Genomic DNA, 12,860 nt, shown 5'->3' on the forward strand with positions numbered 1-12,860 from the left:
TTCTAAGTAATTCTGCCGTCAATTAATACAGCATTGATCTACTCAGGACTTGTAAATATTTCCTGGATTTTAACTTTTGTATCTTTGGCAAGGGAGTTGCCCTTCCTTGCATGCGTTCAACAGACGTCACTTTAATGCTGTTGGGAAAAAATAAAATCTATATATAGATGCATACTCTGCACAACTAGGTGTTCAACACTGATGGGTCACGTTCTGATAGTACAAGGATAAAGCTCTAGATGTACTGTTTGTAGGTTTTGATTATCATTGTGACAGGAGGAACAGGAACTGTGTGATAGAGGAACCCTTGTTAGCTTTAGCGAGGCTTCAGGCTATTCAACATACTCTTTTTCAGGGCAACTGTTTTAATGATTCTGTGTGAACTAATGGCCAAAGTATAATGAATTTTGTCCCAAGTGCAACCTGTGAAAACCAGAGACCCGTCTTGACCCAAGCTGAAAGATGGTGCCAGACAGGGGTCAGAGTGCATCATATTACTCAGCGCCATGCTTTCTGTTTTTGTGAAACTGGATATGTTGATTAAATCAATACTGGGAACTGAAAACTGCTTTCCTTGACCTTAAACCCCAAAGTTTATGGACCTTGACAATTTAGTGTTTTATCAAGAAATTGTTTCATTTCAGGAACACAGTTTGATCCTAGGCCTTGTCAGATGTATACAGGACTTCTCTCTCAGAAAACTCTCCATCATTAACTCCTTTGTTTTAACTTCCACTGACAAAATTGGTGTTCTAAAAACACTCTACATGTTTTCACTAGTGTTTTAAAATCATGCCCCATTTTAATTACAATGCTTGCCTTTAAAGTTTAAGATTGAGCATGAGGGTATGCAGAGTGGGCCTGCGGAAACAGGGCTGGCAGGACTTCATTTGAGACGGGTTCTGAAGTACATGTCTCCTGAGCAGCGTGACTGAGTGCCATCTTAGGAAGGGATGCAGAGAGATTTCAAGGTGGTAAAACTTGGTTTAGAGGGAACTTGATTTTTATAGGCCTAGAGAGTCTGTCCAAAAGCATTATATTAAACAACTGTAAAGGTGGGTAAGACTAAAGTCATGCAGGGATTTTTTTTGACTAGGTACTCCTTCTCTAAAGAGTATTTATTAGTTAAGAACTCATCCTACCAACTCTGCAGTTGACAATATGAATGGAAGAAATAGGGTGAGTTTTCACCACCCAAGCGTTCAGCTGCGTCTGTCCATATAAAAAAGAAATGCATGACCATTAACAGATGTTATTTGCAATCAAGAAGATAGAAATAAAACATAAGCAAAATAAAAATCCCAGCGTCTTGAAAAGAAACCACTTAGCAATGAAATCAGCTCTTTTCTTTTGATTCATATCAACGAACTCTAATTTCTAAAATGTTGCTGCCTTTTCTGGTCTATGATTATTGCTACTGATAGCAACTCAGTTGCTCAATATAGTTGATTACAGATAATTTAGATGTGATCTAACAGCATAAGAAAAGAAAATGACTTCATCTTTTGGACAAGAGACAGTTCTGAAATCTTAGTTTAAATATAGATGGTGGGCCCACAGTGAACCTTGAGAATGACTCTTATTTAGAAGGAGCTTCAGAAGATCTCTGAACTCCTGGAAAGACACTGGAGCATTCCATTCTGGAAATTCTTGACTTTTGGTGGGAGGAAAAACCCTTCACAAATAGAGCCAAGATTTTAATTAAAGTAAAAAATCAGAGATGTTAAATGTGATGAGCATAAATTTTTTCACTTTCATTAGACTCTATGGGGGCCAATTCAGAGATAAATTTGGGCACGAAGGATCTGAGAATCAGAATATTAGGTTCCACCCCGGCTTTTATATCTGTCTACTTGTAAGTTACCTTTTCTGTGGAGACTTGGGTGCAACAAAAAGAGTAGGGTTACTTTGGACAAACCGTTAAACATCTCTGGGCCCTTTCCCTTGTTACACACAACTGGACAAAGGACACCCTAAATGTGTTCATTAAGCAAAGCTTATAACACTGTGTCCCCTTCTACTCAGAGGAAATCACACGAATTAATTCATGCAGATATTCAGTTCTCGTTTTCTAAATTTCCACATAGCACCTTCCTTACATTAGCCTAATTAACTTCCTGTAGACAAATGTTTCACTCGCTCAGTTGACAGTTGATTAGCAAGTTATTGGATTGGGCAAAACCACCTTTTAAAAACTTAATAGTCTAAGAAATATGAGGGCCTGGGTCTGAGACTCTAAACATGGCAGATTGAATGCTACCATTTTTAAGGCAAGCGACAGCTCTTTTCTCATCTGTAGGATCGGGAGAACACCTTATTGAGTAAACCTCTACAAACAGAAAGGACTTCCACCGAATGGAGAAATACCGTTTTGCTGACCCCAGAATGGAATATTAGCATCCTCGTCTTTTAGTTTTTAATAAAACTCCAATTAGGGGAGGAGCCGGCTCCTTTTCTTCGAGATGATCACGCAAACTCTAGATGTCTGGGTTTCCCGACCTATAAAGGGGATGGTTCATGTCGTTCACCCGTTTAAATTAAAGAAGAGACACTTCCACCTGCCGGGAGCCTTTCAAACCCTCTGCTTCTCAGGTCGCTAACGATCCTCGCTTTAGTTCTGGCTCCAGGCGCCGCCTGGCGGCTGTTGCCGGAAGTCGCCTCTGCGCTTCGGGGTCCTGGCCGCGGCCAAGCCTGCCCAAGGATTTGCCTAATTCTAGAGATCCTGCCTCCGCCCCTTCCCACCACACGAGGAGGATTTTAAGACGACCATGAAGGGGCTGGAGTTAAGGCGAAGGGGACGTCCGGCGGCCTCTCTACTCCCTTTAGGATGGCGGAGTCAGGCGGTCCTCGGGCAGCTCGCGACCCGGAAGTCGCCGCCGGCGCGAGGCCCCCGTTGCCGAGCGCGGGCGCGAGGGGCGGAGCTTGGCGGAGCAGGGGAAGGGGTCGCCGCGGCTCCCGCTCTTCGAGTTGGCGGCTCCCTCGGGCGCTGCTAGGCGGACGTCGGGTCCGCAGGGCGGGTGGCCGCGGTCGCCCGGCGGCACGCTCAGCTGCGGTCAGGGGCGACATGAGTGCCGCGGGGCTGTTGGCTCCGGCCCCAGCCCCGGCCGGAGCGCCGCCGGCCGCGGAGTACTACCCTGAGGAGGACGAGGAGCTGGAGAGCGCCGAGGAGGACGAGCGCAGCTGCCGGGGCCGCGAGTCCGACGAAGGTGCGTCGTTGGCCCGCTGGGCAGCCCAGGCAGGGGTGGGACCGCTGTGGGAGGGGGTGGGGCTGCATGGGAGAGGGGCGGGGCGACCTCTGGGGTTTGGGGTCGGTAGAGGGGCAGCTGCGAGGAGCGCGGCTCCAGGAAGTAAGGAGAAGCCGTGGGTACGTTGTCCCCCACAGTTATGGGGAGAAGGGACTTAGCTGTTCTCAGAGCTGCAGGTCCCTTATGATCTTGCCTCGCTCCCCCCAACAGTCTGGTGGAACCTCAGGTGTTCACTGGGTGGAATGAGAAAGCCGTCCACTGAGTGCACTGAGTACTCCTTCTCTTTAGTTCCTGAGAGGCTCAGAGCAAATCCCAGTTTGGCTTCCTGCTTCCCAAGTTGCTCCCTCCCACCCCGGGGAAATGCTTCAGCCAGCCTTGCTTTGGGCAGTGCGGCGCAGGATTGAGGGTGCAGGTTGGTTAAAAGAATGGGGCCTGGAATCAGCCGGATCAAATTCGGTCTAAATTTGGCTCACTTAACCCAGCCTTGTGACGTTAGACAAGTTAAGCTCCCGAGCCTCAGTTTCCCCAACTGTAATGGAGCCCTTGGTAGTACCTCCTTCCTAGGTAGGTCTAAGGAGTAAATGAGATGAGCATAAGTACTTGGCCTGATACCCAGTAAATACTCAGTAGATGTTTTCACGTTGAGGAAACAGGTTTAGGAGATAGGGATTTGCTTAATGATGCCCAGGTGTCGTGTTTTCAGTTCGGCGCTCTTAATATTATGTTACTGCCTCGCAGAGCCTGGCTTTGCCGGCTGGGCTTTACAGTTTGGCAAGTGTGAGGGACGCTCTTTTTGAGGGATTGAGGAAGGAGCTGTCTGCAGGCCGAGAAAGGTGAAGAAACAGAAAAGGACGAGAGAAGAAAGAGGAGACGAAAGAGAGGCCAATATATGGATAGAATATTCTGGCCCCAAATAGGGCTGTGGAGCGGAAGCTGGACCAGCTGCCTGGAATGAGGAGTATGTTTCATTCATCTCGGTTCCTCGAGTGCCGGGTACTGTGACTGGCTGGCATATGACAGGAACTCACTGAAGGTTTCTTGCCTGAAGGAGAGAAGAAGGGTTTGTGGAGAATTGGGATCTGCAGCAGCCTTTAGAAAGACAGCTGCAAATGCAGACGTAAAGTTGAAAGGAACTGATTGCATTTGGTTAAACAACGTTTGAAGACAAGGTTTAACCAGAGATTTTCAATATGAATCACTTGCGCTGCTTTTACTGCCCACAAGGGGGAGCGTTGAAGCCAAAGTTGATTTTTTCCCCTCAAGTAGGGCTGTTGAAATTATGTAGACACACTGGCCATTTGCCTATTCTGAGAATAGTGTTTAAAATGTTCTGAAACAGTTACTGTTTGTTCTTCTTGTCTCCTGCCTTCTCCCTTCAGTTGTAACTTTAGAAATGTTTCGGTTATCAGAGTTCAGTTAGTTGGTTTGGATTCTCCTTTGTATATATGTGATGTAAAATCTGTTAAGGGAGTCAAACTGGGCAGCTGCCAGAAGGGAATGTACATATCAGATTTTTTTTGAGTAGTGAGCAAGGCTTGGCTGCCTGTAGTTTTCCAGTCTTAACACCCACATCTCCTGTCCCTGAACTGCCAGCGTTGGTTCTGCAGAAGTAGCAGCCTTGACCATGACTGCCTCTGTCTGATGCACACTGTTCTATGGCTGCACTTCAGAAAATGGCAAGCTGTTTGCATAAATCTGGCTGTGTGTAAGTTGGAAATGGAATTTTCTTTGCTAACGTAACCGTATGTCATATTTTTGGTTGATGGTTTCACACAGGCCGGCAGTGAGTAGAAGTTCAGTTTACAGAAGTAAGTGTCATTGTGTCAGATGATACCACCTCTGAATTATGATTTTAACGAGCTTTTCTTCCCCAATTTTACTTAGACACTGAGGATGCTAGTGAAACTGACCTGGCAAAGCATGACGAGGAAGACTATGTAGAAATGAAGGAACAGTGAGTAGGATTTTCATATTTCTTTTTTGGAATACAGAATTGACAAGGAAATCTTTATAGTGACCTTGCGTGCGTGGTTTTGACCTTAGTGCTTCCAAAGACCATGGATGTTTGTGCGATTACCCCTTTAGATTTGTCACATTTAATCAGTCTTCCTGTTACAAGAATCTTTTGAGGGTAGGCTAATAAGAACCTCGAGGGAAATGATGCCGGGGAATAAGGCCATATTATAGGAGAGAACTGTTTTCCATTTCTTCATTTTTTTTTTTTTTTTTTTTAGATGTGAAAACCATTGTTCAGAGAGGGTAACTGGTGTCTCACAGCTGCTGGGTTCTCAGATGGGCTTGACCCCACCAACCATGACTGCCTGCTAGAAGGTGTGCTAGGTGTCAGAGAGCTCAGGGAGTCCAGGGCCGGAGAGCAGGGCTCCTGACTCCTGCTCCGGTGTCCTTTCTGCTTACCCCACATCCACACCCAAGCCTTCCCGTTGTCTTCAACAGAGTCGCAACGAAATATGCCCAGGGAAATTAAAACCATTCACTTTTATTGTAAACACAGATGCAGGACAGTATAAAATATATCCAGTAAGTGTTTATTGAATGTATTTTGAGGATCTTGATTTGATTTTTCAGATTCTTTGTCTTTAAACTAGAAGATCCACATTCCTTTCTTTATAGATCATATTTGCAAATGTTTTGTGACCATCCTCTGGATTCTCTCATCCTTTTCAAGCTTTGGAACCCAAAGGGATAATTCAGCTAAGTCTGATCAGTGCTGAATAAAGAAGGATTACTTTAATAATTCATGTGGTTTTTCTCACAGCCTCATCCCTGAAACTACTTGCTTTTTATTTTATTTTTATTCTCTTCAGGCTTTTTACCCATTGACCTTAACCCATTTGAGATGTATTTTCACATACCTATTCTTTTACCCTGTATGTGATCTCAAAGAATCTGAATTTGTTTGTTTCCTTCTTCAATCTGTTAATATTTCATTTTGAAGACAGACTGAATTCAAAGGTGTTGTCTGGCACACTCACTGTGGTGGGAAATTTAACACACTGTGTTCCAAATACTTCTTGTGAGCAGTTTACACATCTGTTCCCTTTCCTGTACTTGATATGTTTGAGCATTTTTGTTTTTTTTTGCTGAGGAAGAGTCACCCTGAGCTAACATCTGTTGCCAATGTTCCTCTTTTTGCTTGAGGAAGATTCACCCTGAGCTAACATCTATACCAGTCTTCCTCTGTTTTGTATGTGGGTCACCACCACAGCATGGCTACCAACAAGTGCTGTAGGTCTGCACTGGCAAACTGAAGCCAGGCTGCCACGGTGGAGCGTGCTGAACTTAACCACTAGGCGACGGGGCTGGCCCCATGGTTAAGCATTCTTTTAAGACAATCTTTTAATTGAATGTGCCTCCTTAATATTTGATAGTATAGAAAATAATTTTTATTAAAATTGAATGCCTTGTGTAATTCAAAGTGAGCATAGAGAGCGCATCAGAATTCTCCCTAAAAGACCATCTGGGTAATTCTCAGATTCCACCTCCTCTTTCCTCAACCTGTAGGTAGGTGGGGTGTATTTGAGGCCCTTACCTGAGCAATCCAAAGGCTATTGTGTCCGTTCTCTGTTGGATGGTGTTCTTGCACATTCCAAATCTTGTTTCTGTCAGTGTGAGATTGGGGGTGTTTTTCAGGTAGAAGCAAAAATACTACTGAAATGTGATTTATGTGTGGAATCCACCGTTCAGACAGACTTGGCAGAGTGTATAATTGCCTATGATCCATTTCGTGTCGGGGGAAAAGAACAACATGCCAGATCCTTTGGCTTTGTGTGTGCTGTGTGTTCTTATCCAGCTGGGACTGCAAATAAATCCTGCATTTTAACTTTCACTGAATTATTGTCATTTCTCTGATCCTGAAAGAATAGTGCTTTTAAAACTGACATGAAGGTTTATTAACTTGGTGCTTACACAGCTATGCTATCTATATAAAAATCGTGCTGAAGGCGTAATCTTACACCTTTGGAACTTATAATCTAATTGTAGAGTTGATGTAAGAGCTGTGTTTAATGCCTTTCTACATTTTCTTGTATATGTTACTTATGCTTCTAAATCTAGAAGGAAATGGCATCACACTTTCAATTTTTCTTTGTGTGTTCTTTGCCTAATTCTGTTTATTACTGTCACTTATTAAAGTCTGCGTATCTTCATATTTGTAGATTTCAGACTGATTCTCTAAAGGTCGAGTAACACAGGAGAATCTACAAAATTAGAATATGATTTGAAAACACAAAATTCTTGTCCATTTCTGATCCCTTTAGCTGCTCGTCCATTTTAAACCCGCCAGCGGACTTTGATTTTCTCACTCCATGAAGAACGTCAGTGACATTCCCATAACAACCCAGGTAGTTCCTGTGTGTGGGTTCTTTTGGAATTATTAAGGTTATTTCTTTGAGTGTGGCTTTCCCTTTTTTACAGGATGTATCAGGATAAACTGGCTTCTCTCAAGAGACAGTTGCAGCAACTTCAGGAAGGTTGGTGTGTGATTTAATTATTTCTAAAGACTTCTTCATGTTGCAAACCTTTGAAATCTGTGTATTTCACTTCTCTGTGGGAGTGTCTTAAAATTTGGTCTGGATGATTTTAGCTGTCCAGTACACATTTTGCTATCTTCTGTCAGTAAAGGGGCGATTTTCAAACTTTTTTGAAATCTCACTTAGGGCCTCTGTAGAGCATGAACTGAAGACTGCTGTGCCTAACGCTAGCCATTTTTAGGAGAGATGTTGTTACCAGAGAATAAATAAGATGGTACTGTTCTTTCCAAACTAAATGGTAGTGACCTGTGGGTTTTCTTCACTATCTTCTTTTTCGCTTGGTAAACTAAAAGTGGATTGTGTCCTGTCACATGTTTCCCACTAAAGGTAGTTCAGCGTGGAGGTGAAGAGCATGGGCTCTCCAGTCCCATCACTGGTTTGAATCCCAACTTCACTACTTTCTAGAAATTGGACGTTGGGCACACCTCTTTCTCTTGCTTAATTTGTTTTCTCATCTTTGAAATGAAGAAAATGAAAGGTGAGGTTATGCATGAGGAGTGACTAGCACTGTCAGGCACACTATGAGAACTCAGGGACCGTTAGCTTCTGCCATTAGCTCTTGGGTTTCATTTTCTGGAGTCCCCTTCTCAGTGAAACTGCTTTTCCACTAGGTACTTTTATTGCTTGGACTAGCCCATCTTAATATTGATTTCTGCTTAATAGTGGAAAATGTTCCCATGAGTTGCCATCACATTCCTTTGTTTGAGTTTTATTTTTTCTTTCCATGATAATGAAAGTGTTGCCAGAGGAAGAAATATATTCCACTCTAGCAAGTCTTTAAGGCATGCCTGGCAAGGCTGGGTGAGGGATTTTGAAAAAGATACCATTAATATATCCTATTAAAGCATTATGATCAAGAAATGCTTCTCCTTCTAGTGGGACCTTCATAATTAGCTGCTTTGGGGAGGAGCAGTGAAATGAGTAGAGATTTGGTAAGAATCTGTAACTGAGCTGTTGAGTATTGTCACTAGCCATGTGCGGCTATTTAAATTTAATTAAATTAATAACTTAGGTCCTCAGTTGCACTAGCCGCATTTCACCTGCTCAATAGCCACATGGGACTAGTGGCTACCATATTAGACAGTGCAATGTAGAACGTTTCCACCGTTACAGAGAAAGTTCTGCTAGATGGCGTTCATCTGGACGTTACTGAAGGAGAAGGAGCTTTTTCCTGGAAAGGGAGGCCCATTGACTCAACTGTAGCAGCAAGGAGTCAGACTCCCTAGGGGCTGCCTGCGCCTTTCTCCCCTTCACTTGCTGGAGAGTTTAGTCCATGTGGGGTGATGTCTGCTGAGAGCCTTGGTTGAGAACCAGAGTCCAGCTGGCTCTGTGTATGCCTTTCCTTGGTTTGTGTTTTACTGTCATGTTACTAAAACAGTCATTGGTGGTGCCAGGAAATAATTTTGGGAACCAAAATGTGGAGCAGATTGGTCTTCACAGTAACTTTTTATTTTGTAAATCTCAATATCAGGTACATTACAGGAATATCAGAAAAGGATGAAAAAACTAGATCAACAATACAGAGAGAGAATACGAAATGCAGGTAAGCCTCTAGGTTAAATGGAAAAAAATCACCTTCACACTTTCCTCCTTTTGCTGATCATTGATGTAATGTGGCCATAAGAGCTGTTCTCCAAAATGTATCTCGGCTATCCCATTGCGGGGAAAGTTTTGGGGAAGAGAGCTGCAGTTATGTCAGACTAGTTCATGTGTTTTCCAGTGGCCAGTGAGGGGCCTGTAGTTGAGGTTATTAGCGGTGCCTCCTGGCAGTCGGGTTGTGCTCCCTGGTGCCCCAAGAGAGGTCTTGCACATCTTTATGATGTCTGCATGGCTGGCTTAGTGGGCCATCAGAGGAGGCGACGTGGAAAAGGATTGTAGGTTGTTTCATGCCTATTTTTTAAGTTTGCTTCTTCTGGTATTTTGTGCTCTGGGAGGAAAGGGTGTCCTCATGTTTTTTCCCTCAAATATTGTATTATAAGCACTTAAAGAATAAGAGGATGCTTTTGGTCTGTTGTACACAGTAAATGTATTCGTTCAGCAAAGATTTGTTGAGCATCTGCTACATGTAAACTCTGAGTGATATAAAGTGTGTAACACATTGTCCTTGACTTTAGGAAACTCACTGTTCCATTGACAAAAGATATCTAAATGTGTAAAATTAAGGAACATTGTGAGTTAAATAAAGAATCCTGCAGAAAGTAAGATGTCACGACAGTTGAAAGTGTATAAACACAGATTAAACACAGATTCCTGTGCTTACAGGAAATCTGTTGTGTTAAATTTTGAAGCTCTTCATCAGCCAGCATTTTGAGTGCCAGCGTGGTGCATGTTCCTGCTGTGGCAGAAGTAATGTTGGCTTTTAAAATGGGGTTGGAGGCTGCTGTCATCTTGCTTTCTGGTCCAGTGACTCCAACTTTCTGTCGATGCAACCCTTCCTTCTCTTCCCCACTGAGTAGATGTCCAGTTACTCCAGTAGATAGAAAAGGAGCTGAAAGGTGTGGCGGGCACTAGGAAAATGGAGATACAGCCATCAGCCTTCTGCCCATCCGCGTCCCGCCTGCCCCTGTGGTGACCCCCCACTCAGCTCTGAGTTCCTGAGGCATCTCCTTGGGACATCTGGGAAATCCTCACCCATCTTCCTGGAGTGTCCTTTTAGCAGGGAAAGGAGGTGGCGCCATGAAGGGTGCGGTCCTAGGGTTAGGTCTTCCTCCCATCACTTTAGGTCTCGTGCTTTTAAGCAAGTTACATGCTGTTGGAGCCTCAGTTTCCCCATCTGTAGAGGGGAATACTGATACCTCATGGAACTGGTTTAAGATGTAAGTAAGGAAAGAAAATTGATGTGAACCATTTTTCTTAAGCTAGAACTGCAGGTGAGTATTGACTTGCTTTTCTTTTTTTTTTTTTGAGGAAGATTAGCCCTGAGCTACCTACTGCCAGTCCTCCTCTTTGCTGAGGAACCCTGGCCCTGAGCTAACATCCGTGCCCATCTTCCTCTACTTTATATGTGGGACGCCTACTACAGCATGGTGTGCCAAACGGTGCCATGTCTGCACCCGGGATCCGAACTGGCGAACCCTGGGCCACCGAGAAGCAGAACGTGCGCACTTAACCGCTGTGCCCCGGGTCCAGTCCCTGACTTGTTTTTCTTAATTCCACTCTCAGCTCTGTTCTCCTGTGTTCATCCATAAACATTTCTCCCTCTCCCTGGTAAAAATGCAGATGCGGTCCTAAATCAGTCATGTCTTGAGCTTTAAAAAGCACATTCTGTGCAGAAATAGCTCACCTGCCTTAGTCGTGTCTGGTGTCTTGCTGCTTTAACAAAAACAACCTCCACCAACTCGAAGGGTTAGTTGTCGGTTTCACTTGTTGGTGCAGGTGTGATTGATTTCTCAGAGTGGCGCAAACTTCAGATGTCCAGCCCATTCGTGCGTGGTACAAGTCTGAAGCAAGCATAAGAGTGAGCATGTCGGGCTAGTGTGCTTGGGCTCGTGTGCCCAGTTATTCCCAGTGCCAGAGTGATCAGGGCTTCTGTGGGCTTAGAAAATAGAGTGGCTTGTCCCTTTTCTCAATTAATTTTCCCGTTGAACTGTTAATTGACACTTGGATTCTTAATCTGGAGTCCCTGACACTCTTAGAATTTTATGAAGTGTGTGTGAACGTGCATATGTGCTTTTTGATGAGGAATGGATCCATAGGATTTATCAGATTTGCAAAGGAGACCATGGTAAAATGTGAACAGTGAAGTTAGTGGTCCACCAACAGTCTTTGTGGACTGTGTGCAGCAGCCCTGCTGTCACCCAGGAAAGATTAGAAACCACAGCCCGGTTTTGTTATAAGTACCGGGTTTGTAGAAGGGCCATAATCAAGTGGTGGAGGGAGCTGCTGGGTAAGCGGGTGCTCATCGCCTGGCGCATGGTGGGTGCCGAAGCAGCTGTTGAGTACTGTAGGGTGGATGCTTTCAGGTGTCTGCATGGGGGTTGGTGAGTGAAGGGTCTTCCGGGAAGGCCTCATGGAGGAGGCTGCATTAGATCTGAAGTGCAGTGAGAGAGACCAGAGAGTGTTGCTGGTGGAGGCATGGGCACGAGGAGAAGCTTGGTGGCCTGAGAGGAAAGCCTAGGAGGGCTCGGGACCTCTGTCCCCTGAATTCTCAGGAGGTGTCCTTCCTTACCACACGGGCCTTCACTCAGTGCTTTAAAAACGTCAGTGTTGACTCTCCTTCTGGAGTAATTGCATTGTTTCTTCGTGACCCATCCTGCCCTGTAGGACCATTGGACAGTATGTACTGACTAAAAGAAGGGATAACTTTTGTTTTTATTTTGCCGAGGTAGTGCGGTTCCTGCTGATTGTTTTTGCCCTTGGGCAGAACTGCCAGAGACGATTCTGTTCAGGGCCAAATTTGAACTAGACACGAGTGCTTCCTGCATCCTTCCCCTTCATGTATATCAACACTTTACTGATGAAAACATTTGCTCTGTGTAACCGTGCTTTCAGAAAGCAATCACTACTTCTAAATGAGTCCTAACATCACTGTCTAGAAAGGTGACAGAGCCTAGCGAGTCTAATTGCACATTTTATCTCTTTCAGAACTCTTCCTGCAGCTGGAAGTAAGTACCATGGATCTTCTGGGTTTGCGGGCTCTTTCTGGGACTGGAGTCTTTCTCTCCCAATCCGGTGGCCCTTCCTCCTATCTCCACATAGATAGTTGGGAAGCCCCCAGCTGGAAGCCTTCATCACTGTTCTCTTTGACCAAAGGACTTTTGGTCTCAATTCAGAACTTCTGTCTGTTCATTTGTTGGTTGGGCAGCCTCTGCTTGTTTCAGGGGATTAAGGGATACTCACCCCTCACTGCTTTCTTGTTGACTTTTGTCTCATGTTAAAGCCATTTGGGAGTATGTCTGAATTATAAAGCCCTAATAATTTTTTACATTGGTCCTTGAAGCAGCCCAGTCTCTGAATTGGCTCAGCCGTTCAGTTTGACAGCTAAAGCTCTCTGGGTCACTAGGAGAGATGGATTTAAAATTTTTCCTTTCATTCAAACGTCTAAGAGCTGGTTGTGTGTGAGGCA

The 12,860-nt window shown here is 44.4% G+C and overlaps 1 protein-coding gene across 1 annotated transcript in view; it reads left to right on the forward strand.

The window, feature by feature from the left end:
• The first annotated feature begins 2,922 nt into the window (after positions 1 to 2,922).
• The window catches only part of SUDS3 (SDS3 homolog, SIN3A corepressor complex component), a 34,142-nt gene continuing 24,204 nt past the window's right edge, over positions 2,923 to 12,860 (forward strand). Inside the window, exons 1-5 of the mRNA XM_046639964.1 lie at positions 2,923 to 3,206; positions 5,130 to 5,199; positions 7,680 to 7,735; positions 9,267 to 9,338; positions 12,380 to 12,399. Of these exons, the coding sequence (XP_046495920.1) occupies positions 3,065 to 3,206; positions 5,130 to 5,199; positions 7,680 to 7,735; positions 9,267 to 9,338; positions 12,380 to 12,399 (360 nt within the window). The 5' untranslated portion in view covers positions 2,923 to 3,064. The remainder of the gene's footprint in view (positions 3,207 to 5,129; positions 5,200 to 7,679; positions 7,736 to 9,266; positions 9,339 to 12,379; positions 12,400 to 12,860) is intronic.

Source organism: Equus quagga, chromosome 15 (assembly GCF_021613505.1).
Source record: "Equus quagga isolate Etosha38 chromosome 15, UCLA_HA_Equagga_1.0, whole genome shotgun sequence".
NCBI classification, from domain to species: Eukaryota; Metazoa; Chordata; class Mammalia; order Perissodactyla; family Equidae; genus Equus; species Equus quagga.